The 26,729-nt window shown below is 40.4% G+C and overlaps 3 protein-coding genes across 5 annotated transcripts in view; all 3 read right to left on the bottom strand.

The window, feature by feature from the left end:
• The window catches only part of LOC132230859 (guanylate-binding protein 6-like), a 349,236-nt gene that overhangs the window by 307,174 nt on the left and 15,333 nt on the right, over window positions 1-26,729 (bottom strand). The window lies entirely within an intron of this gene.
• LOC132230850 (guanylate-binding protein 1-like) overlaps window positions 1-26,729 on the bottom strand; it is a 71,765-nt gene that overhangs the window by 29,704 nt on the left and 15,332 nt on the right. The gene's annotated exons all lie outside the window — the stretch shown is intronic.
• The window catches only part of LOC132230857 (guanylate-binding protein 6-like), a 39,303-nt gene continuing 26,386 nt past the window's right edge, over window positions 13,813-26,729 (bottom strand). The window contains exons 3-11 of the mRNA XM_059688950.1: window positions 25,363-25,490; window positions 22,988-23,097; window positions 22,573-22,769; window positions 20,901-21,146; window positions 18,386-18,663; window positions 16,705-16,917; window positions 15,248-15,350; window positions 14,730-14,917; window positions 13,813-13,874 (exon numbers count right to left, since the gene is read on the bottom strand). Of these exons, the coding sequence (XP_059544933.1) occupies window positions 14,778-14,917; window positions 15,248-15,350; window positions 16,705-16,917; window positions 18,386-18,663; window positions 20,901-21,146; window positions 22,573-22,769; window positions 22,988-23,097; window positions 25,363-25,490 (1,415 nt within the window). The 3' untranslated portion in view covers window positions 13,813-13,874; window positions 14,730-14,777. The remainder of the gene's footprint in view (window positions 13,875-14,729; window positions 14,918-15,247; window positions 15,351-16,704; window positions 16,918-18,385; window positions 18,664-20,900; window positions 21,147-22,572; window positions 22,770-22,987; window positions 23,098-25,362; window positions 25,491-26,729) is intronic.

Raw genomic sequence — 26,729 nt, 5'->3', positions numbered from 1 at the left:
TATGTTGAGGTATGATCCTTCTACTCCTGCCTTACTGAGAGTTTTTATCAAAAATGGGTGTTGAATTTTGTCAAATGCTTTTTCTGCATCAATTGATATGACCATGTGGTTTTTTTCTTTCAATTTGTTTATGTGATGTATCATGTTTATTGATTTGCGGATATTGTACCATCCTTGCATTCCTGGGATAAATCCTACTTGGTCATGGTGTATGATCTTTCTGATGTACTGCTGGATCCGATTTGCTAAGATTTTGTTGAGGATTTTGGCATCTATGTTCATGAGGGATATTGGCCTGTAATTCTCTTTCATTGTGTTGTCTTTACCTGGTTTTGGTATTAGGGTGATGCTGGCTTCATAGAATGAGCTTGGAAGTGTTCCTTCCTCTTGGATTTTTTGTAATAGTCTGAGGAGGATAGGTTTTAGTTCTTCCTTGAATGTTTGGTAAAACTCCCCTGTGAAGCCATCTGGTCCTGGGCTTTTGTTTGATGGAAGCTTTTTGATGACTGCTTCAATTTCTTCCATAGTTATTGGCCTGTTGAGATTTTTAGATTCTTCCTGATTGAGTTTTGGAATGTTGTATTTTTCTAGGAATTTGTCCATTTCCTCCATGTTGTCTAGTTTGTTGGAGTAGAGCTGTCCATAGTATTTTTTAACAATCATTTGTATTTCTGTGGGGTCTGTTGTTATTTCGCCTCTATCGTTTCTGATTTTGTTTATTTGGGTCCTCTCTCTTTGCTTCTTGGTGAGTCTGGCTGGAGGTTTGTCAATCTTGTTTATCCTTTCAAAGAACCAGCTCTTGGTTTCATTGATTTTCGGTATTGTTTTTTTGGTCTCTATGTCATTTATTTCTGCTCTAATCTTCATTATCTCCTTCCTTCTGCTCACTCTGGGGTTTTCTTGTTGCTCTCTTTCTAATTCTTTGAGTTGTAGAGTTAGATGATTTACTACCACTTTTTCTTGTTTTCTGAGATAGGCCTCTAGAGCTATAAACTTCCCTCTCAGGACTGCTTTCATTGTGTCCCATAGGTTTTGGATTGTTGTGTTTTCATTGTCATTAGTTTCCAGGATGTTTTGAATTTCTTCTTTGATCTCATTGGTAACCCAATCAATATTTAATAGCATGCTATTCAGCTTTCAGGTGTTTGAGTATTTTGGGTTGTTTTTATTGTAGTTTATTTCTAATATTATGCCATCGTGGCCTGTGAAGATGCTTTTTATGATTTCAATCTTCTTGAATTTGGGGATACTTTGCTTGTGACCCAATATTTGAATATGTCTTATGAGCACTTGAGTAGAATGTATATTCCCTGGCTTTGGGGTGAAGTGTTCTGAAGATGTCTATTAAGTCCATCTGATCTAGTGAGTCATTTAGGATTGCTGTTTCTTTGCTGATTGTTTGTCTAGAGGACTTATCCAGTGCTGTCACTGGTGTATTAAAGTCCACTACTATGATTGTATTGTTGTCGATCTCTCCTTTGATATCTTCCAGGAGATTTTTTATGAATTTGGGTGCTCCTGCATTGGGTGCATATATGTTTACCAGGGTTATATCTTCTTGTTGTATTGATCCCGTTAGTATTATAAAGTGCCCTTCCTTATCTCTTGTTATGGCCTTCACTTTGAGGTCTATTTTGTCCGATATAAGTATTGCTACCCCAACCGTCTTTCCCTTTCCATTTACCTGAAAGATATTTTTCCATCCTTTCACTTTCAGTCAGTGTGAGTCCCTTCTAATGAGGTGGGTTTCTTGTAGACAGCAGATGTATGGGTCATGTTTTTTTATCCATTCAGCCACTCGATGTCTTTTGTTTGGAGCATTTAGTCCATTTACGTTTAAAGTTATTATTGAAAGGTACTTGTTTGTAGCCATTTCTTTTTTTGTGTGGCTGTTTTCTTTCTGAGCTTTTTATTTCTTCTTTTTATACCAGTCCCTTTAACATTCCTTGCATTGTTGGTTGGTGGTGATAAACTCCCTTAGCCTTTTTTTGTCTGTGATGCTTCTTATTTCTCCTTCAAGTTTGAATGATAGCCTTGCTGGATAGAGTATTCTTGGATTCAGTCCTTTGCTTTGCATCACTTTGTAAATTTCCATCCATTCTTTTCTGGCCTGATGTGTTTCTGTTGAGAAATAATTTGACAATCTAAAGGGAGATCCCTTGTATGTAACTTTCCTTCTCTCTTGCAGCCTGTAAGATTCTCTCTTTGTCCTGAACATTTGCCATGGTAATTATGATGTGTCTTGGTGTGGTCTTTTGGGGTTCACCTTGTTTGGGACTCTCTGGGCTTGTGTGACTTTTTTCTTCCCCACCTCAGGGAAGTTTTCTGATATTATTTCTTCGAATAGGTTTTCTAATCCTTGTTCATCTTTCTGTTGTTCTGGGACCCCTATTATTCGTATGTTGTTTCATTTCATGTTGTCCCAAAGCTCCCTTAGGCTCTCCTCCTGTCTTTTAATTTTTTTCTCCAATTGCAGTACATTTTGGGTGTGTTTTGCTTCCTTGTCTTCTAATTCACTAATTCGGTCCTCCGCTTCTCCTAGTCTACTGTTGATACTTTCAATGGTGTTTTTTATTGCAGCTATATCACTCTTCATTTCTTCTTGGGTCTTACTTAAGTTGTTGATTTTTTCATCTGTTTCTTCTAGCTTCTTCCATATGTTATTGATTTTTTCATCTGTTTCTTCTTGCTTCTTGCATAGGTAGTTGACTTTTTCATCTGTTTCTTCTTGCTTCTTGCAGAGGTTTTCGATTTTTCCCTCCATCCGGTTTATGCACTCTAGGACCCTTATTCTGAATTCTTTTTCTCTCATGTTGCATGCCTCTGTATTACTTAGCTGCTTTTCTGGAGAGTCCTCCTTCTCTTTCCTTTGGGGGTTTCTTTGTCTACCCATGTTTGATCTCACTGACATATCTAGACGTTGAGTCGTTCAGTGGCTGCTCCCTGGGTGGCAGTGACTCCTTGGTCTGTGGTTGTTCTTCGGGCGGTTGCGGTAGCAGCTGCTCCTCAGTTGGCAGCAGCTCCTCTGGTGGGTGCTGTTCACAGCTGTGGTGGCTCTTCTGGCTGGTGGGGGAAAGCTTCATGTACAGCTGCTGTTCCTCAGCAGAGGGTGTGATGCTCAGGAGGCTGCTGTTGCTTGGATCTGCTGCGTTGATTTAAAGGCACAAAATACAACACAACAAGGCACCACATACGAGGCACTAAACACAGATATATTCACGATATTAAAACCCCAAATAAAGGTGACCACCCTAATTAAGAGACTTAGGGGATAAGGAAGAAGGAAGAGAAAAAGATAAAAGAGAAAAAAGAAAAGAAATGTAGGGACCAAAAAAATTAGTGCAAAAATGAAATTCGGAAAAAGGAGGGGGGGAAATAAAAGCGAGAAAAGAAAAGAAAAAAAAAGAGCGAAAAGAGAGAATGAAGTGGAAGAGGGGAAGAGACTTTTTATATGAGGAGAATACTTCTATAGAACCGCCACTAATCCCAACAAATTCCAGCAACAGCTCCCTGGAGATGGATGCAAACTAGAAACAACTAATAATATAACGATGAAAATAGAATGGAGGACACTAATCCCAAAATAAAATAAAGAAAAAATAAAATGGCACTTTAAAAAATGGTAAAATGGTAGCAGTAATAATACTGGTTAAAAAATAAGAAGGTAGTATTTAAAAGGGTAAAATCAGGTGATGGAAAAAGAATTAAAAAAAAGAAAAAAAAAGAAAAAACATTGGTTTCTTAGTTAAAAGGTGAAAAAAGAAAAAAAATTTGCAGTAGTGAAGGTCCTTCGGTTCTTCTATTCTTCAGTCTGGCTCACCTTTAGTCCTGCCAGGTATTCAGGAGAGTGTTGAGTTTCCCTGCGATACACTGTTCATCTGTGTTGTAAACCACAGTGCTTATTTTAAAGCAGGCCGTATTTGTTTCCCAGACTGCCTTATTTTGTGTTTAGCAAAGAGTCAGTTTGTGGCTCAGCCTCTGGGTGGCAGTGTTCTGGGGTTGGCCTCTGAGGCTATACGGCTTCTCTATTGAATTTAAAACTGATTTGGAGAGGTCAACTATCCAGAGCTGGTTCCTTAATAGTTACCCGGTCTGTGTTGTTGCTGGGATTGAAAATCCCTCTATAGGCCAGACCCTGTTAACTCCCAGGGACTGATCAGATTATTTTAATCCTTGATCTCGTTCAGGGTGGAATTTGGGTGTGTCTGTGCTCCCTGCCTGGGGGCTGGAGGGAGGAGTCTCACTCTCTGGAGAGAATGGCTGCCCCAGTCCTGGGCTCAGGGGTGTCTCAGCACTCAATTCGATGCCACCTCTCCCGGCCCCCCTTCTCTCCTCCGTCTCTCCCCAGATTCCACTCCTCCACACACTCTCCCTCTCTTCAGCACAGGTGAGTGTCTGTATCCGAAATGTCCCATGAACAGGATTCAGTGAAAACAAACAAACAAACGCCGGCCGCGGAAACGGGGAAGGCTTGTTTTCTGTAAGCTCTTCTCTTACCGGCACTGCATGGTCTGGTCAGCTCTTCAGGCTGCCCCCTTTAGGCTCAGTCCTCCGTGATCACAGAACCCAGCTCTCAAATCCCTGGGTGGTGCCAGGAATCCCGCAGATCTCCTTTCCCCAGTCAGGGGCTGTGCCTGTCCCAAGGGACATGGCTGTCTGCCATGTGGTCTCCCTCCGACCCCTAAATCACTTTTATTATGACATTTTAATAAGTGAAATATTTTAATTCCTTTTTATTGCTATAATCTATATATATCAAAGCCTATACGACCATTAAGATTGGTCTACCAAACAACCAGTCAACTGGTTTCTACAATGCCCACTGACCACCAGGAAACTGATGCTGAACACAGGGGCTGCCCCCTGGTGGTCAGTACACACCCACAGCCAACTTCTTGTGGTCCCTTCCACTGGCCGGCCATCCCCAATAGGCCCTGATCACCAGCCAGGCCGAGGGACCCCACCCATGCACAAATTTGTGCACCAGGCTTCCAGTTACCATATAACATGCTAATTTTAGGTGTATAACATAGTGATTTGATATATACACTAATAAAAGAGAAATATGCAAATTGGTGTCACACTGCTACCCTTCCGATTGGCTAATCAGTGAGATATGCAAATTAACTGTAAGCCAAGATGGTGACCTGCAGCCAGGCAGCTGGAAGCAAACATGAGGCTTGCTTGCTTCAGTGATGGAGGACTCCAACGATCCCCGCCTGCCGCTGCTGGCCTCTTAGCTTGCAGTTTGAAACATTGTTACAAATATAGAAGCTAAACAAAACCCCAGAAACCTGCTTTCAGCCAGCCAGGATCTCAGAGCTGGAGTTGAAACAGTGTTTTGATTATAGAACCCAAACAAACCAGATACCTGCTTTCAGCAGCCAAGGCCTAAGAGTTGGAGCCAAGCCTCAGAGCTAAAGCTGGCCCAGAATAAAAGAAAAAAAGAAAAAAAAAGAGCGGTTGGGAGCTTCAGTCACTCGCCAGCCTGAAAACAGCCCTCAGCCCCTCACCCAGACTGGCCAGGCACCCCAGTTGGGACCCCCACCCTGATCCAGGACACCCTTCCGGGCAAACCAGCTGGCCCCCGCACGTGCAACAGGCCTCTATTCTATATAGTAAAAGGGTAATATGCCTCCTAGCACCGGGATCAGCGGAGCTGCTAGGCCTCCCGGCACAGGGATCAGCATGACAGGGGGCGGTGCCCCAACCCCCCAATCGGCCCTACCCTGAGTGTGACTGAGGGTGGCATCGCAACCTCCCTATCTGCCTTGCTCTGTGCATGACAAGGGGGCAGCACCCCAACTCCCCAATCAGCCCTGCTCTGAGCCTGACCAAGGGCTGCACCTAGGGATTGGGCCTGCCCTCTGCCACCTGGGAACAGGCCTAAGCCAGCAGGTCGTTATCTCCCTAGGGGTCCCAGACTGCGAGAGGGCACAGGCCTGGCTGAGGGACCCCCCCTCACCCCCGAATGCACAAATTTTTGTGCACCGGGCCTCTAGTTCTATATAATAAAAGAGAAACATGCAAATTAGCCATCCCTCTGCTATGCTGAAGCCACGCCCACCAGCCACAGCCACCAGCTAATCCGAGTTACTGTGCAAATTATCTGACAAAGATGGTTGTTAATTTGCATACACAGGTGTCAAGCACCACAGGAGGCAATGGCAGCTGTGCCCACAGGCTCCCGGGACTTTCACCAGCTGGGGAGGCGCATTGGCCTGCACCTACCCACGCCCACGGACTCCCGGGACCTTGCGGGCTGAGAGCAGGAGGCTTGGAGGACATGGAAGAGCAGGAGGCCGCTGGACATAGAGCAGAGCGATAGAGAGGGCGGCTTGGAGGGCGTGGCTTCCTTTGTCACCCCAGCTTCCTCATCACAGCTATGGAAACTGACAGAAGGGAGGAGGAAGTCCCACCCCCACAGAATCAGCCATTGGTCAGACAGCTCTCAGCAGCCTGATAGCTAGGACTCTCATTCACCTGCATCTCAGACCATGACAATAACAGTAGACAGGTGGGACTATGTCTAAAGAACAATTGTTGATACAACGTAGCTCTGCAGCTGAAAGATGCCGGCGTTATCAACAGAAAGTGTCGACAGAAAGTGTCTACAGAGCAACGTGTGTCTGATCTTGAAAGAAGGCAGAGCCTGAGACAAGATGTATCTGAACACCAGCTACTGGGAAAATGTCGCTCTGATGCCAAAAAACACCGGCGTTATTGACAGAAAATGTCTAAAGACCAATGTGCCTTTGCAGTTGAAAGAAGGTGGTGGCGACAACAGAACATGTTGAGAGAACAGTCATCAACAAGTACTACCAATACCGGTAGGAACTGCCTTCTCAGCGAAAATGGAGTACATGAGGATGCAATCCTTGAACATAGTTGTGGTGGAATGATTGTTTGATCTGAATTTTGCCTATCACTAAATTTCTCAGATGAAAACCATCCAATGGGAAATTTACTTGATGTTGTAGCAAAGGGAAAGTCTGTCCAAATGATATACATTTTCCAGATTACCCGGCATATTTAAAAAGATTAATGTCAAAGAGATTCTGACAGTAAAGATTTCATGGAAAATATTCGTTCCATAAATAGTTCTTTTGCTTTTGCTTCCATGGGAGCTAATATTGCATCACCATCAAGACATGGGCCATACTGTTTTAAAATACACGGACAAGTTTATCACCGTACTGGAACTTTACATCCTTCGGATGGTGTTTCTCAGAAGTTTGCTCAACTTTATATTTTGGATACAGCCAAAGCTACAAGTAAAAGATTAGCAATGCCAGGGCTGCTCAGAAAACTTATGATCAGCATCAACAAACTCATGGATGAAATAAATAAATTAACAAAATTGTACAAGATGCTACATGAGGTAGAAAAAGAAGCCCAATCTGAAGCAGCAGCAAAAGGCATTGCTCCCACAGAGGTAACAATGGCGATTAAATATGATTATAACACTGACCCAGGTAGATATAATTCTCCCCGTGTAACTGAGGTTGGTGTCATATTCAGAAACGAAGATGGAGAACCTCCTTTTGAAAGAGACTTGCTCATTCATTGTAAACCAGATCCCAATAATCCAAATGCCACTAAAATGAAACAAATCAATATCCTGTTTCCTACATTAGATGCAACGACATATCCTATTCTTTTTCCACATGGTGAACAAGGCTGGGGAACAGATATTGTATTAAGACTCAGAGACAACAGTGTAATTGACAATAATGCTAGACAAAATGTAAGGACATGAGTCACCCAAATGCAGTATTATGGATTTCATCTCTCTGTGAGGGACACGTTCAATCCTATTTTAAATGCAGGAAAATTAACTCAACAGTTTGTCTTGGATTTTTATTAAAAAATGAAGGCCAATCAGATAAATTTCATCAAAGCAAACCAATCTAAGTTGAGAGTTGAAAAATATAGTGGTTTGATGGATTATCTCAAATGTAGATCTGAAAATGACAATGTGCTGATTGGTAAAATGAAAATACTTCCATCATCTTCTGAGGGTAGTCCCAGAAATATGCAGCAGCGATATCAGGATGCTATGGCAATTGTAACGAGGTTTATAAATGGGCTTGTTTTTTTGAGTCCACTTATGAGATCATATGGTATTCGACTTTGTCTGTTCTGATTTATTTCACTTAGTATGTGATCTCAACATCCATTCATGTTGTTGCAAATGGCAAGGTTTCCATTTTGTTATGGCTGAGTAATATTCCATTATGTATGTCACATTTTCTTGATCCATTCCGTTGTTGATGAATCCTGAGAGTGTTTTTATATCCTGGTTATTATAAATAGAGCTGCAATGATTATAGGACTACACATATCCTTCTCAATTAAGTGTTGTCTTTTTTTTTTTTTTTCAGATAAATACCTAGAAGTAGAATTGCTGAATCATATGGTAATTTTATTTTTATTTTTGAGCAATCTCCATAACCTTTTTCATGGTGGTGACATCAATTTCAGTCTCATCATCAGTGCACAAGAATTCCCTTTCACACCGAGATTATAAAAATTTCTTCCACGTTATCTTTTATAAAAGCTTTCTTTTAAGTATTCACTTTAATATTTAAGATTGTGATTCATCTCAAATTTATTTTTGCATATGGTATGATTTTAGGGTCAACTATCACTTTTTTCTTCAAAATATGGTTCCTGCACAAAAGCAGAAAGGCAGAGAGAACAATAAAGTCTAGTTTAAGTTTTGCAGTATTATACTGATAGTTCACAGAGGAATGAAATTTTATTTTTCAAATTTGAGTTAAAAATTCCCTTTCTGCGACTGTAGAATTCACTTTCTGAATTGTGGGAAGAAACAGACTAAGGAAAGAGAAAAAAAGACAGAGAGGTGGGTGGCCTGTGTATGGACAGTAATTACCCAGAAGAATTTCGTAGACATAAATCCATTATGCACAGAGGCAAATACTTCTACCAGTATCCCAGAGTCCCATCTGTGCCCACAGACGATGTAGCCACCACCCAACCAAGAACTGTACTCTGTCTGCACCTTGCAGTCAATTGTCCCAGGTCTCCCTGATTTGCAGGCAGCCCATGAGCCATAGACTACTTGGCAGGAATGATGATCAGTGTGTCCCATGGCTTTGTTCACTTCCATCAGCTTTGCCTTAAATTCACAACACTCCAACCCTATCCCAAAACCAAAGCAAACCCTTAAGCAATAGCATGGGGTTTAGGATGTTTAGAAGGGTGAGGTATGTGAGGGAGAGCAGATCTACCTGAACAGAACCCACCTGATATCTCCTCATTGTAAAATGCATCTCATTATATAATTTAATGTGTCTCTAGACTCAGTAACCATGCTTTCAAATAAAGAATCCATGAAAGAATCATACTCATCATTATTACTGTATTCAGCAGGAATTGAATCACTCTGTAGGGAAACACTGTCTTTGCAGTTTATTTCATCTTTGCAAACTTTTTGGTTCAACAAAAGTGCAAACATCATGATTCTAATTTTAGTTTAGTGGCAACTGTGTGACATTCAGAAGTTGCTCAGTCAAGGTGTTCCCTATGGAAGGGAAAGATCTGTTTAAGAAGTTATGTTCCTGGGATTTTCAGAGTATGGTACATTTTTCATCTTTTATTTTCTGGTGTAAAATCTTTAACTCATTTTAAGTTCTCTTGATCTCTTTCTGGTATTTCTCCTTGATATTTCTTATACAAATAATTCTGAGAGGAAAAAAAATGAAGATTGAAATTACACAATGTAAAACATTTCCCACATTTGCCAAATTACTTCCCTTTTCAATACCTATGTTAATCCTTCATGAGTTTTTGAAACTCATTTGTGAATAAATTTCAAAAACTTGCCCTGACCGGTTTGGCTCAGTGGATAGAGCATCTGCCTGCGGACTCGGGGGTCCTGGGTTCGATTCCGGTCAGGGGCATGTGCCTTGGTTGCCGGCACATCCCCAGTGGGGGGTGTGCAGGAGGCAGCGCATCATCCAAGTTTCTGATTCTATCTCCCTTCCTCTCTGTAAAAATTCAATAAAATATATTTTAAAAAAAATTTCAAAAACTTACTTCCTCTTCACCCATATGAACCACAGTCTTCCTGGAAACTATATCATTTTTTCCTTCATCTCTGATCTATGTAGTGTGGCCTCTCAAATATCTGTCTACGAATGTGAGAAAGATGAATGAATTCTATAGGGAAGGTTACTATATGATTCAGAGTCATGGCAGATGTCTCATCAGTGAACTTAGTACAACTTTCCGAAAGTTGGAAGCAAGATAACAGTAATAGGTTGAGGAGATTGGAGCCTGTGCCAGTCCACATTGTATTTCTGGGTGGATATCTGGACTCAACAATGACTCATAGTTGAGCCTGAAGAACAGGACGATACAGAAAGGCTGGGTATGTAATTACATGATTAATTGCGTATATGGTCATGAAATGTCTACTAGTGTTTGGGTCAGAAAAATCCTTAATTTGACATAATGCTCTAACTTCTAAGCATGTTTTTGATTCAGTGCAGTGGATGATAAAATGGTGATGACACAGTTGAATGCCGGAAATTTAATATTTAGAATCCTGTCTTGCTCTGCCATTGCCTGGTCCTTATCCATCTCCATCTTCTCAATCAACTATTTCATCTGTACCTTATAACTCTTCTAATTCTTTCAATGATCTGTTGAGTTCCCTTTCCATTTCAGCCAACATTTTTCTTATAACTTCTGAGAAAGCAAAAGAAGCAGAGAAACATAAGGATTAAATTGTTATAGCTTTAGGTGACCTTTCAAACCATCCTTTTTGTTTTATTCTTATTTCATAGAAAAAACTTCTTGTGATAATTTTTGCACCAAGTAAGCAAAAGATGACTATAAATAACTCTTAGAGCCAGTAGCAAAAGCAGCTCACAGCTCTGATGGTCTGACTGGCTCTGAGTCTGGGCAGAGCTTGGCAGAGGGTCTTGGAAGATGAGAAGTGGGTATATAAGAATACGTCTTTATTGAATAATCCAGTGGTCATATAACCATCAGAGAAGAATAGTCCTCACAGCAAAGGCCATACAGGCAGGCAGCCAGACACTGGCTGGTGAACATATATATTTCCCAGAAAGCAGCATCAGTCTCTGTACCAACACCTATTATCTGAGCAGTCACATGCTGCCTCCTAGACTCACCGCCTCACATCATAGTAGTATCTGAGCCCTCTGGCTCAGCAGCTGTCTGACAGATGAGCTGTCTCTCCTGTTCATCTTCTCTCTTTAGCAGACTTCTTCACACACTCCATCCTAGGGTCTCTCTCTCCATACTCCAGCAGACTTCTTCTCACTCCCACCTCAGCCTACTCCAGCTAACTAGCTAGCTGGTCAGTAACCTACTTTTACACTATTTAGACAAAGAAGGCTTTGTGCCAACAGTGACATCAATCATATTTGCTACAGAAGGGCACAGTGTGCCTGTGTTCTTGCACCCACTCATGGTATGTTGTCCTGCTTAGGATTCCCAGGCTCAGAGTCCTTGAACATTCCATTCAGGCACATGCCCAGAGCAGCCTTAGGTCATTCTGGTGTATTGATAGCAAGGCCTTTGTGCTCCCAATGGCCTTGATTATCCAGGATCTGGCATGGTTCCCACAATAACAGTTTAAAAAATCCCCTAGAACTGTGAACTATACTTAGTATTCTTTAATTTTAGGTGCACTGATATGGTTAACATTAACAATTCTAGGCTTCCCATTATCTGGAGTGTTTTTATTGTGTTTTGTTTTGAAAAGCTTTATTGCAGTATAGTAGTAATACAATATGCTGTCACATTTAGTTTTTATCTACCTATGATACAAGTATACACCTGTTATATCACCAACACAATTAAGTTAGGAGCATGCCCATCATTCAGAAATATCTTCAACTTCACATGCCCTTAGGAAACTCCTCCCTCCTGAACATAAACCCTCACCCCTAGGCAAAACCACTGCCCAGCTTTCTGTCACTATAGAATAGCTTGCATTTTCTATCATTTTACATAAAAGGATCATACAGTATGTAGACATTTTTGTTTGCCTACTTTCACTCAACATATTATTTTTTCAGATTCATAACATTCTTGAATGGATTGATAGTGTATTCCTTTTTATTGTTCAGTAGTATTCTCTTATATGAATACTAGAGGCCAGTGCACAAATAGGTCCCTCAGCCCGGCCTGTGCCCTCTCGCAGTCTGGGGCCCCTTGGGGGCCCCTTCCCCTAGCTGCTGGCACCAGTTTTCCTCCAGCGCTTGGAACCCAGGCCTTCGCTCTTCGCAGGGAGGGGCCGGTGCAGCGGGCGAGGAGCTAAGCCCCAGGCTGCTCACCGTGTGCGGGCCCCGGGGGCATGGCGGAGGCCAGTGTGGCGGGCTTCCCTCTTTGCTCTTTGCTTGCCATGCCGGCCTTCACTCGCTGCTCCTGCCGGGGCCAGCCGGCTTCGCTCCGTTGCTTGGTGCCTATGTATGCAAATTAACCGCCATCTTTATTGGCGGTTAACTGCCATCTTTCTTGGCAGTTAATTTGCATATCACCCTGATTAGCCAATGGGAAGCGTAGCAAAGGTACGGTCAATTACCCTTTTTGTCTTTTATTAGATAGGATGTTAAAATCCATTCATCATTCACTTATGGGTGTGAAGCATAGTAACCTTTATTTTGTAAAACTGCTGTTTGAAATTCTCTGCTATTTTTGCTAGTCCCTTGTTCCATAAGTCAGCTCTGTTATTTTTAGAAAATAACTTTGCTTTTTGGCTTAAATAATAGAAAAGATAAACTTAACTCTCTGACCTTGCAAGCTAGACATCTAACGTAAGAGGCTAATAAGCTGATACTGATAATATTTCTATATTCTCATGCCAAGTGTTTGTTCATCCAAGGTTACAGGCGTCTATATAAATATGATATGTACTCAAGATTACAAGTTGTCTGTATAGATATGACAGGTGTTTCTTAGATATGATATGTACTCAAGGTTACAAATTATCTGTAAAAATAACTTACACAAGGACCTGAAAAGATATTTAAGAAGAATGCTTCCTCCTTTGGGTGTTCAGAATTTGACAGAGGTATTCTGCTCTGAACCTGCACGCAATAAAAACGAGTCCTAACTAATTGGCTCATTAAGGCATCTTGTCTAGCTTACTGATGGACAATACAACAGATGGAAATTGTTTTCAGTTAATGGCTATTAGCAATAAAGATATCGTATGCACACAAACTTCCATTTTTCTTGGGGATAGATATAGAAGAAAAATTATTACTCTGCATGGTAGGTATTTGTTTAACTTTTTAAAAAACTGACAAACTTTTTTCCAGTGACATCATTTTACATTCCCATCAGCAGTATACTAGTATCAGGGTTCCAGTTGCTCCACATCCCTACCAATACTTGAGATGTTCAGTCCTTTTAATTTTAGCCATTCTAATAGATGCACAGTGATATCTCATTGTGGCTTGAATTTCCACTTTTCTAATAAATAATGATGTTGTTAATAACTAATGATGTATACTGTGAGTATTGCCACCTAAATATATTTTTTGGTGAAGTGTCTGTTTAAATTATATTCTTCCTTTTTATTGGGATGTTTGCTTTTCCAAGTAGTAAAATATATGTTGAGTTTAAGAGTTCTTGAAATATTCAAGTCCTAAATCCAATGTGTCGTTTGCAAATAGTTACTTCCAATCTGTGACTTGTCTTTTCATCCTACTAAAAGAATGAAAAGTGTGCATTTTCAAATAGCGGAGTTCCTAATTTTGAAGTACAATTTATTATTTTGATATCTGGAATGTATTTAGCTGCTCTCACCTTCCACCTCTTTTTTCCATGTTTTTCTCTTCCTTTCTGTATTTCTTCTTTATCTCTTCTTCCTAGAGATGCAGAGGAAGTTATAATTAAGAAATAAAGACTATGGGTTTAAGCAAAAGACAGCAATACATGCATTAATTCAATTTAATTTTATGACCATATAACAACCATTATAGAATTAAAATAGCTCTTTGTCTAATATTTCCAAACCTCTAGATCTGGTAGCAGGAGTACCCTTGGTTTATACCTTCCTAAGTTCCCTTAGTAGGATCTCACTGGTAATAGGAAGACTTGGGGCTGGCTCAGGTCTGACACCTAGACCAGCGATGTGTTTCAGTCCTAAGGATGTTACTGGGAATGATAGAGGTTTAGTTCTAACTATTTCTTGATTCCACTGAAGTAGGATGACGACAGCCATTACACATAATGCGAACTGCTGACTCTCTAGACAACAGGGGCTATCAAACTCCAAGTAGGGACAAAAACTGCATTTACTCTGGATGTGTAGAATGAAGCAGGCAGATGTGGAAACCAATGCAGCACATTTTAGAACTTTCATTATCCAATATTTCATATCGCATACAATCTGATACTTTGAGAACAGATGGCTCTATGTCAGGTCTCTTTGATGGTTATACCAAACATCCTAAGAACTGAAGTCCTACTCATTTGGGGACACAATAGGACCCTATAATCACCACAAACAGCAACTCATGATTCTGGGTCACGCAATTTGAAACCTCCCTAATTCTAGTACCACAGAAGGTGCTGAGTTTTAAAGACATAGTGCCTTGGAATGACATTTCACTGAATCATATGCCTTTGGAATTTGCTCAGGGATTATGACTTTAATTTTTGGTCTTCCCTTCATGAGGAACTAGGTGACTGTCCTTCAGGTTTTGCCCACCAAGATGTACCCGTTTCTCCCTTAGATCTTCTTTTTGCTCTCTCAGTCATTTTCTTGTCTATCTCATCTTCTTGTTCATCTGGGCAATTGTTTCCTGGAAGCTTGTCTCTTGAGCCTCCACTTGTTGCTGTTTGTCATTCAGTTTCTTTCTTAGCAGCTCCTGTTCTCTTTCAGATGCCTCTGCCTTGGCTTTTTCAGCTGTTTCACAGTGGTTTTACAGAGTGAAGAAAATAATAGTTATACCCTTCAAATAGCTGTACCCTTCAAAGGTAGGAGACTAAAATGCTTTTATAATGGCAGAGAGGAATCTCTGAATATTTTTACTAACAATACCAGCAAAACATGTTTAAGAACATGATGGAAAGGCACTGATTGCCTGAAGCAGCAATTAAAACTATATTTTGATTTAACCAAGTTGTTCTAATCATTTTGTGGAAAAACCTTGTTTCAAGAAGGACTTGTTCTCACACACTGAAGGGCACTGCAGGACCCTCTCCTGCCCTCCATGATCACATCCCTGCCCTGTACCTTTTAGATCCTTCTCCCAAGCAGTGAAGGCCTGGTCAGCCTGCAGGATGCATTCCTTTATTGCAGCCTGTGACTGCTTGAAGTTCTGGAGGACCTCCATTGCCTGAGGAAACAAGGAGCAAAGACTCTTCTTGCTGGGAAAATCATCCTATATAATAGAACCCTAATATGCAAATCGACCAAACAGAATGACCCACAGAACGGCCGGTTGTTATGATTCACACTGACCACTAGGGGGCAGATGCTCAATGCAGGAGCTGCTCCCTGGTGGTCAGTGTGCTCCCACAGGGGGAACATCACTCAGCCAGAAGCCAGGAGTGCTGGCTAGCGCAGTGGTGGTGGTGGGAGCCTCTTCCACCTCTGCTGTAGGTGGGAAGTAAGGAGAGAGGGGTCCTGGACTGCGAGAGGGTGCAGGCCAGGCTGAGGGACTCCCCCTCCACCCCCCAGTGCATGAATTTCAGGCAGCAGGGCTCTAGTTGTTCAATAAAACAACAAATTTGACTCTGTAAATGCTTCATCCTTCTTACCCAACATTGGTTCCCTTCTTTCCAGGGCCACAATTAAAAATCCAACATCTTTAGTTGGGAGAAAAAAACCTTATTTGGAAACTCTAGCTTCTTCTTAATGATGCCACTTATGGCATTTCTACAAACACTCCACCTCAATTGTATGAAATCTCTGCACATTCTTTTTCTGCTGAGTGGATGTTCATCTACCCTTACTTTACTCAGATAATACTTATCAATACTTCAATTTATACCTTCTACCTCCTCTTCTAAGAAGCTGTGCTAGACTTCCTTCTGAGATTTGACTGCATGGCAGGTACACAGACCTGCCCACAAGCTATACCACTTGCTGGCTTTATGCTCTTAGGTAACTTATAAGCTTCTCAGTGCATCTCATTTCTCGACTGTATTATGCGGATGACATTGGTACCTAAAGTCATATTATTCTAAAGATTAAAGTGATAATCAATTTAAATGATCAACCTAAAAATATACTTGCTTTAGGAAGTGTGTGCTCAATATAGATCAACCATCACCATCATTCTATCATTATTATCATCACTATTAGTTTTTAATTACATGATAATCATTACACTACCAATCCCATTGACTATTTATATTTCCTTTTTAGGTAAAATAATAATCTTGTTGAGAACATTTTTTCATAATTATGTATCCCTTATACAGCATGATAAACTATTGCATTGTTTCCTAAATGAAAGACATGTTCTCTTTCACCTACATTCCTGATAATAAATTCTATATTTAGGGGGAAATTCTGGCTTATTTAAGAGTATTCAACTAACTGTAGATGTAAAAGATAAAAATGTACATATATCGCTATACTTTTCTATGTCTTCACAAATGGTCCTATTGTCTTAGATTTTCAAAAGAATCCACAAAAACTTTCTGACCCTATTGGCTAGTCTTCCCCCTCATTTTATTCCTCACCTTCACTCCTTTCCTGGGCACCAATTCATAGGACTGTTCAACCTTGTTCATTTCCTCTGAGTAGAGAATGTACCCTCCAGGTACAGAGAAAGTTCCTTTCGAAATGCCTTCCATCAGCGGTTCTGAAAGCTGTGTAAGCTGAGCCTGGCAATATTTGAGAGATTCCTCTTCATTCTTCAGCAAGAGATTTTCCTTCTTTTTCTGTATGATGCCCTGTCACAGAAATGTGGAGAAATACAAAAGAAAGAGGCTGTTAGAAGGAAGAGCCAAGTGTGATCTTCTTGGAAGAAGCAGTTTGATGGCATCGAGTTGGACTGGAGCATGGAACCATAGACCATTCTCAAGAAGCTCATTTTAGTCACAGTTTAGACGAATTCGTTGTGTGACCTGTGGAAAGTTCCTCAGTTGTCTTGGGTTCAAGCTCAACATTTGTGAAATGATAGCATTGGTAGACATGAAGTCCAGGGTTCCTTTATTTTTTCAATTGAGATATTACATTATATTGGCTTCAGGTGTATAATGTAATGGTTTGATATTTGTATACATTGCAAAATGGTCAACACAATGTCTAACTATTGTAGTCACCTTACATAGTCATAAACATTGTGTTTTCTTTGATGGGAACCTTTAAATTCAACTCTGTTAGCAAATATCAAATATGCAATCCAGTAATATCAAGCTTCCTTTATCAGTCATAAGATTAACAGTGGTCTATCCATTGGCAATGAGCAATGGAAAGTTCAATGTGACTGGAAGTAGACTTTCCTCTGCAAACTTGGATTGCTATGGATAAAAATATGTACACAGTAGACCAATTGTTCACTAATGAGGTAAGTGTTCACCAAACAGAGTTTTGAAGTCCTCATGAATTATATTAATGAGGGCTAGATTGTACAGAAATATAGGGAAAGAAATGTTTTGCTATACTTGAAAAATTATAATCTTATTGATTTTCTTCTGTATTGAAGTGAGAGTTTTGTAACTCGTAGGATGGTCAATGACAGGCTCAAAAACAAGGTGAAGGTGTTTTTATTAGGCAGAATTATGTTGTCCTCAAGAGTTCTCCCTCCTGGCATCCATACATGACAGTCTCTAGGCCTGTACATATGCTAGATAATGATCATCAGATTAGATTTTTTATATGGCACTGGCTAACTTTAAGAAGTGGAGATTACTCAAGTGGGCATATCTAAACACATGAGCCTTTAAAAGCAGTTTTCTCTAGTTGGTAGCAGAGAGGTAGTCAAAGATATTAGAAACAAGACAAGGATACAATTCAGCATTGCTGCCTTGAAGATGGGGAGGAGTCCCCAAGACCCTCCTAATGATATTATATTAGTTTCAGGTGTACAACATCTAAATCTTGTTTTCAGCTCTTGGTAAACAGAGCAGAGCACCCATATATGTTGTGCTAGGAACTCTCCTGAAGAATTTTGACGTAATAACTTGAGTGTTTCTGTAACTGTTTATAAGCACATGTTAGTTAGCTTTGCCATAATGAAAATAAAGAACCAATCATTCAGAAAAAGGATGAATAATAGTAGTCTACAGAGCCCATTCACTCATATGAATCCAAACTTTTTAAAATGATTAACATATGGACTATGGGTAAAAAAGGGGATGTGTAGGCATCAATCTAAAAGAACAGGAATTTGGAAGGATATATGCAAAGACCTATTACCTCAAGCTTTTTCTGGAATGCCTGGTTGTCATCCTTGAAGGAGTTCTCCATGAAGATTGCAATGGCTTCCTTCTCACAATCTGTGTGCAGGCCCAGCAGCTCCTGCAGCATGTCTGTCGGAAAGCTCACTCTCTGGGCCATCTGCTGCCTGTAGTTGTCGGCTGCCTGCATGGCCACTGAGTTCTCATGCTCAGCCAGAGTTATCACTGCATTTTCCAAACAAGGCACTGCTCCACTGTTGATGGTATCCACATAGGCCTTTGCCAAGGTCCCCAGCCCTGAATGAGGCATGATATTTAAGGAATGGCAGGAAGTTCTTACTTACTGTTTCACAAGCTTTAGAGATCAGTATTCTAAAAATAACAATTTTATTGAAATGAGGATTTCTGTTTTCTCTTTTTTTTCTTTCCTTCCCATCTTCCACTTGTCCTCATTCTTGTCTCCTCCTCCTTTACATACTATTCTAGAGGCCTGGTGCCTGAGATTCGTGCACTGCAGGGGGGGGGCGTCCCTCAGCCTGGCCTATGCCCTCTCGCAGTCTGGGACCCTTCACTCCTTACTGCCCAGCTGCTCGCAACTCTTTACTGCTCAGCTCCCTGCTCCTTAGTGCTGCCTTGGAGGCTGGAGAGGCTCCTGCCACCACTGCTGTGCTCTCCAGCCATAAGCCTGGCTCATGGCTGAGCAGTTATCCTCCTGTGGGAGCGCACTGACCACCAAGGGGCATCTCCTGCCCTGAGTATTTCCTCCCTGGTGGTCAGTGCATGTCATAGCGACCAGTCGTTCAGCAGTTTGGTTGATTTGTATATTAGTCTTTTATTATATAAGATAAATTCACTTCCTTGTAATAACATCATTGTATCTCCTATACACTCTGTATTTTATGGTTCTCAAATTCATCCAATGATAATTTAAACTTAATGATTTCAACCACTATATCCAAGAGTTTCCTGGAACTATTTTCCAATAGGAATAAATTTTAATAGAGTTTATTTTACAGATAGGTAAAGTATATAATTTTGTGAACAAAATTTCCACTGGTCTGCTGTCAGGAGTCTGTATAATATTCGTTATTTAAGTCAGTGTATGCTTAATTTCTAGTTGGTTCCCCAATATAACATCGAGGGTCTCATTAGTTTTCTTGTAGATCTCATTAAGTTTATCGGCGGCTTCTAAACAGTTCTTGAGAGACCTTAAAAGTGTGGTTCTGAACTCTATATCTTCCATTGACAATTTTGTCCTGTTTCTTTGTCTCCGCATTTTGTTATGCTTCCTTGGTGCACCCCCTAGTGGTCTTTGTTCGCAGTCTTATAGTTAAACCTTGATTGTTGTAGCTAATCCCAGGGAGGGTTTGACCTCCAGGCCAAGTGGCTATGAGAATCAGCTGTGTCAGCAGTGAGAGAACTTCTGTCCTCTAGGGAGGTGCTAATCTAGCCTTTGCCTGAGGCTATCCGGCAAATGCCTCTGTGCAGGGCTTGGGCAGGGCGGGTCGCACAGGATCAACAGGGTGGGCTGGAGAGAGCAGTTATGGCGGCTCTCAGTCCTGTCCCCAGGGGCTCTGCCTCTCTGAGTCCCAGCACCCGCTGCAAAGCTCTGAGAGAAAGCTGCACTCGCTCTGACCGAAGCCAGACAGTCCCGCTTCTCCCGTTTGAGTCTGGGTCCCTAAAGACTCGCCTGTATCTGGAGCTCAGAGTCTGCGACTCCCTCCCGATTGAAAACGCCAACCTCACCCTCCGCCGCCAGCCCACTCCGTGCACTGCGCACCTCAGAATTTGACTTCAGCACTGCGCCTCCTCTGAGTGTCCGTATGCGTTTCTCTTTCCTCCTAGTTGTAGGACTTCCACTCAGCCAGCGTTCCTGTGGTTCTGGGTGATGTCCCTTCCGTCTTTTAGTTTCACTTTTGAAGTAGTTGTTCAAAGCAGCAAACTCCGGCGTTAACCTATGCCGCCATCTTGGTTCCTCAAAATTTCCAATTAAAGTGTGGGCCCATATTAAAAAAAAAAAACATTTCAGGATGGTGACTAAAATATTAAACCAAGCATGGGTACATCTCAGCCCAGGACACTGTAGGTATGCTCTAGTGGTTTAGATCTATGAATCTTGTCCTGCACATAAGGCTATAGTTATATTTTCTTCTCAAGCTCTAATGAATGTTCAGTGGCTTATGTTCTGCTATATATTTTTTCTAACTGGTTTAAATTCACAAAATATCTTCTATATCCTCACCAGGATACACTCATCTCATTGTTCATGTCATCATTATGCAGATTCCTCTCCTTAAGAGCAACTTGTGCTTATGTCATTCGTGTATTAGTTTCATGAGATACATTAGGCTTCAATAATCCCTCAGATAAGGAAACTTTAATGAAAAACATGCATGTCTATGTGTGGCATGAATCTCTGCTTTTCCATATCCCATAGAGGAGGAAACAGAACTACTGACAAACCCTGAGCACAGTCACAGTTTCATCACATGAAGAAAAATGCAGAAGGACATGCTGTAACAAAGGAGACTCACGATTTCCAGTGACAATGATTCCCTCTCTGAGGGTCTTGGTTTTTGCAGCTGTGAAGATGTAGTTACAGAAATTTTTGGTTTGAACCTGGAAACTGCACTCCAGTTGGTTTTCTGACACCTCTTCCATATGTTGTAATAAGTTTATGTTATTTGTAGGGCGTTCAAAAATAAAGCACTTTCTCTTGGGAAAGAACTTCCTGATATACTCCCTAGGCATGTTGGAATACTGGATTTTGGGATTCTCGCCTGTAGAGAAAAAATAAATAAAAAGAGCAGTGATTGGTGAGACAGTCTTCAGGAAAGGGCATACATTTCTAGGGGTTTTTGCATCATTGTTTCTCTGCTATCATATATCCTTCTATTAAATCATGAAAATGAATGTAATACTAATCTCCCCAAAACCGATTTATTTTTATTTTTGTGCAAAGCCAGGAATAAAAGAAATAATTCTGAGGAAGAAGAGGAGGCATGGAGGCATTCATAGCATCTGAAGAAAGTTGTGATTGTTTCCTTTAGACCTTCTATGGTGTCCAAAGTTTTGACTATTAATTAGATATTTTTGAATGATACATTAATCCCCAAAATTGTCAGAAATACTTTTGATATTATAGTCCTCAAGTCAAAAATATAATGTGGGTTCTAAAGTCAGAGTCAAATATTTCCTGATACATATATGGTAATTTATGATATTGCCAGGACACACAATACTCAGAGCAGAAAGAAAAATTTCTAAAAATTAAAGTAACAAATAGAGACTATATAAATATATGAGCTTAATATAATGCCACTTAAGTACTTCACCTATTCTCTACATCAGATTATATTGGACTTGATAATGTCACACTGAGTAATTCTGGGCATATATCAGTTGTTCAACAAATGATTCTTCAATAAATATATAAAATATTAAATAAGAAGAATTGGACGTGCTTGCAGGTACCACCCATTTTTTTATTTATTCTATTAACATAATAATAGGCTATAGACTAAAGAGAGTGATGTTATAAGAGAGAGAGATAAATGATTTTACAGTCTTACTAGAAGAATAACTTAATTTTGGAGGCCACTAAAATAGACAACATGAAATATATTTTAAAAATGAGTCATTTGATATCTGTATCTTTGTGACCGTCTTCCGTGATGATGAGCATTTTTCTCCAAATACAAGCAAAGGAGCTCCAAATTTAATCAGAACACAAGTATTTGATCCCTTGGATATCTTAGCCCTGGTTGCTATCCTCAAATGTTTCACGGTGTCAATTTTCCTAAAATCTCAGGTACAATGTTGTATAGTACGTTTCCTCAGCCAGCTTTAATTCTAGTCACTTGAGTTTTTTCTGTATTGATAATAATTGAAACCATACCCAAACTGTCATATTCATATCACCATTAGCACAGGCCTCAATGCAATAAAAAATAAAAATTTACCTTAAGAATTGTACCATAGGGTTCACTGACCACATCCTACATTGGGTTTCACTACTGGCAGAGTTGATCAACTTGGAGGCATTTACATGTTGCCATGTGTATTTACACCCCAGCGAGTTATCTCTGAAGGTCAGAGACCACCGTATAGAACTTTATATTACAGTCCTCTGGTCAGAAATATAATGTGAATTTGAAACAAAGAGTCAAATGTTATACCTCCACCACCCAGACCATTATCTGATACCTGGAACCAACTTCAAGGCATTCTCCAGGTACTCATCTTCAGTGATGGTGTGACCATCTAACTTCAGCTCTAGCATGAAATCCCGTACAACCCAAACAAAGTCTGGAAAGAAACTCGCAAACTCGTCTGAGTCACCTGCTTCACCAGAGCTGGGAGAAGATTTTGCTCTGATTAGCTTTGTTAGTTCAGTCACATAGCTGAGATCTTAGCTAAGGAATGAGAAATGTTTCCTGGCAAAATTTCCAGACCTTACCCAGGAATAATTTTTATGAACAGTCCCATTCACCCAGTGTCCCTTTCTCCTCAACCACAATTATTGACATGAGGAAAAAAGAATGAAAACAATAACAAAATAGTCTCAGTTACATTCCCATAGCCTCCATGTCACATGGTGGTTCATTTCCTGGAAGGATACTGCAGCTGCTCCAGGGCATGGTGGTTGATGGTGTTCATGCTGTTGTAGAGGAACATGCTGCTCAGAAGCACAGCCAGGGCAAAGATCCATGAGTCATTCTTTGAATCGCCCTAGAAAGTGCACAGAAGAGGACTTAGGTGTCTACAGTTCATTCTACTGTTCAGTTATTCATACACTTTGTCAGCTCTATTAACACTGAACAGTGGGGCAAATAACATACACTGTGAAGATGGTAGTAAATTCAAACCTCATTTTGGGTATTCACATTGTCGCCTCTCATGGCTCGTGTTCTTTAGCAATTAAGAGAAGTGAATGACTATGTAAATGTGTGTCAAACATTTAAAAGAGTCTCAAGAACATAGAAGGATGCAGTGATAAGTGGGTAATGATTTTTTGCAACTTTCTCTTGACCATGAGCTTATTAGTGACACAAATGCTATTCAATTACATTCACTAACTTCTCATTGTGCATTTAAAAAATGCCACATACCACATTTAGTTTGGTGATATAAAGTTTCATAGGGAAATCTCTCACTTTCAAAGATGACTTGCTGGAGGCGCCAATATACATGGTAACATGTAAATGCATCCAAGGTGATCAGCTCTGCCAAGAGTGCAAGCCAATGTAATAACATAAAAGGCAAATGGGAATACAAAACCCAGAAAAATTACTTTGTGATTTCAGGGCAAGAAGGGATCGTGTCAGAATGAGATACAATCCCATTAGTTGAAAGTAGTTGGGCTTTGCTTTAAAGAACAGACAGAATGTGAAATTCTGGAGCAAAAAGGACCAGGCTTGGGGAAGGATCTACAGAAGCCAATCAGAATTGTCAGAGAGTGTGTTAATACAAAGGTACTACATGTTACTTTGTTTTATTGAAGTAGTGGTTATGTGTGTGGTAGGAATAGATGATGAGGCTGAACATAACACACTCAGGGTAAATCATGAGTGACTATGCAATAGAATTGGATACTGCTAAAGACACTAGAGTTGTAAGGACAGCAAGTATTTCTCCTGCTATCAGTTGACAGTTATGTTTTGGCTTCTTTACAAATGTAATCAGCTAAAAAGAAGAAGGTTTAGTAAACTACAAGCTGTTAGCAATGAGTAAACCATCTTGGGCTTATATCGAGGTGATTATTGAGTACTTTGAACCTGAATTATGCTCACTGAAATAAGCCATTTAGAGAAAGAAAACTATCCTATGATATCACTCATATGTGAAATCTAATGAACCAATAAGCAACTTAGAGGGAAACTCATAGAGAGCAGGATGACAACTGTTGGAGGTGGGTGAAAGCATGGGGGATGCAGTTGTAGGTATTGAGAAAAAAGACAAAAAAAGAAAGATTTCATGTACAGGGCAACAGTGTGGTGACTGCTAGGGAGGGGTGGGAGAAGTTGGGAGAGGGAATAGGGGGGATAAATGGTGATGGATAGAGACTTGACTTTGGTGGTAAATACAATATAGTGTACAGATACCATGCTGTAGAATTGTGCACCTGAAACCTGTATATATTTGTTAACCAGTGTCACCCCAATAAATTCAATTAAAAATTAATATGAAAATTCAGAGTATCTAAATTTCTGCCCCTACTCCTTTTTGGGTAATGGAAGCCAAAAATCCACAGCTCTTACTTTCACTTCAAACTCTGGCTAATACAAATAAGAACACAAGATTGACTGCAGCTAACACAGCAAAGACAGAATACCTAAAATTATCCCATTTACAATGCTCTGATGGGTCTAGGTCATAAATGTATAGATGTCAGGAAGGAATTCATCTTTAAAGCCCAGAGACTTGGACTAACACCTTAATTAACATGGATGGTGTAGCTGAAGTGTTTTGGGAGATTATTTAAATATTTTATTTTAATAAAACCCCATTTTTATGTTTCCTACCTTTAAGACAATCAATCTTAGGCACCTTGACTACTATATAGAGTGCATTGATCCCATAATTATAGCTTCCTCCAGAATGTTTTTCTTATCCTGAAGACCAGTTAAATATGTCACTCCTTGTATCCATTATACCCTGTACTGATAACACTGCTTATTTCATATCTCCCAAGTAGTCTCTGAGCCTTTTCCTCAGTCATGCATATCTGTAGTACTTAAGACAATAGCTTAGAATTTAGATGCACAATAAGTATTTGTTATCTTGTAACTTTCAACCAAGAGTAGAAATAAGAACATATATATCTAATAAGGAAAGTACTGAGTTTCCAGGAAAGTAAATTCAAGGAAACAAAATTTAAGCTCATTATTCTTAATTGGATTTGCAGTTTATAGAAATAGATCATAGAAGTTGAATTAAGGTGGCAAATTAAAATGTAAGTGGATCATCAAGAACAAAGAAGACTCTTTGCCTTACCTTTTCCACATCGCCCAGGCCCTCAGTGTCCAGAAGGACCAGAGTGTGGTTGGGCTTAGAGGGGTGAGGTACACACCACATCCAGATGCCCTTGGTTTCAGACCGCACTGTGGAGCCCAGGAGAAAACCTGCAAAGTTAGAGAAAGCGCTATAGAGTAACAGCAGATAGTCCAGGCTGCCCATAGGTTACATTGGTTAAAGTTATCAGAATGTGAGTGCCAGACTGGGAGGAAGGTTGCTTCAGTTTCAGCAAGGACAGCCTATCCAATCATTATTCATATTAATGACCTACTCAAGAAACACGCTGTGTTTCCTATTCACTCCATACTATCAATCAATGGCTCAAGCTATGTCACATTACAAAATTAATGTAACCCCTCTTGACATTAAAGTCTTTTTTTTTTTTTGACACTGAAGAGCTCCCTTCTCATTCACATTCTAGTAGAGTTCTACCAGTGGGAGGTGCCAGCATGAGACTAGTGAGCCACCCTGTCCCAGTGCCTCTGTTACTGTATATTAGTAGTGGGTCACAGCCCTTTCATTTCACTCCATCCAAAAGTGCTGGTCTTTGCCACATTCTGGTTTCCCTTTTTGCTTGGCTGTTCAGGCTATAGGAGTGACTGTAGTAACCTGGCCATTATTATTGCCACCCTCTTGGTACTTCCTCATTTCCTATTAATTCCCTGTGACCTGAATATGTCCTTGTACGTGTCCCTCTAATAAATACTCATTAGTTAGCCTTTGAGAGGCTCTTCTGTGTCCTTCCAGGAACTGGACTGATAATCAGCTTTGTTCGATTTTTTCTTCCCTTTTCTTCCTGAATTTTTCTCATTTCTTCTCTCTTCTGCAATGAAATGATGAGGTGCTTGTTTGTTTTCCCCTTGCCTCAGGTGGGGATATAATGGAAGTGAAGGCAGAAAACACCTGTGAATTGTGGTTGCTACTCTTTCAAAAGTCTTAAAACTATAGCTGGGGAGCTTGTGAGGGACATACCCAACAACCCGTGTGATATATCTTGTCCAGCAGTTTAACATTTTTAACACCCACCATAGGCCAATGTTTCCTTCAATGGGTACTAGAAATGGAAATGTTGGGATGTGTAGGAGAGGTTAGTTCAGCCTGGTTGAAGCCACTCAATTTTGAGGCTTGGGACTTTCTCAGCAATCCACTGAGGTCTCTACAGTGAGTGTATAAAGCCTGAGATGGTCTGCGTTCTTCTACATCCTGATAGCATTTGATTGTTTGCTAATTAATACAGAGTAATCTGCACTCCCAGTGCCCCCAGGGAGAAACAGTAGGTGTAATTGGAGATCATCATTCTCACTTATGAGTTAAAAACCCTCAAAGAAAGTTATCAACAAGGGGAA

Source organism: Myotis daubentonii, chromosome 3 (genome assembly GCF_963259705.1).
Source record: "Myotis daubentonii chromosome 3, mMyoDau2.1, whole genome shotgun sequence".
NCBI lineage: Eukaryota > Metazoa > Chordata > Mammalia > Chiroptera > Vespertilionidae > Myotis > Myotis daubentonii.
The sequence above is the reverse complement of the archived record's forward strand: the minus strand, read 5'-3'. Positions and strand labels throughout refer to the sequence as shown.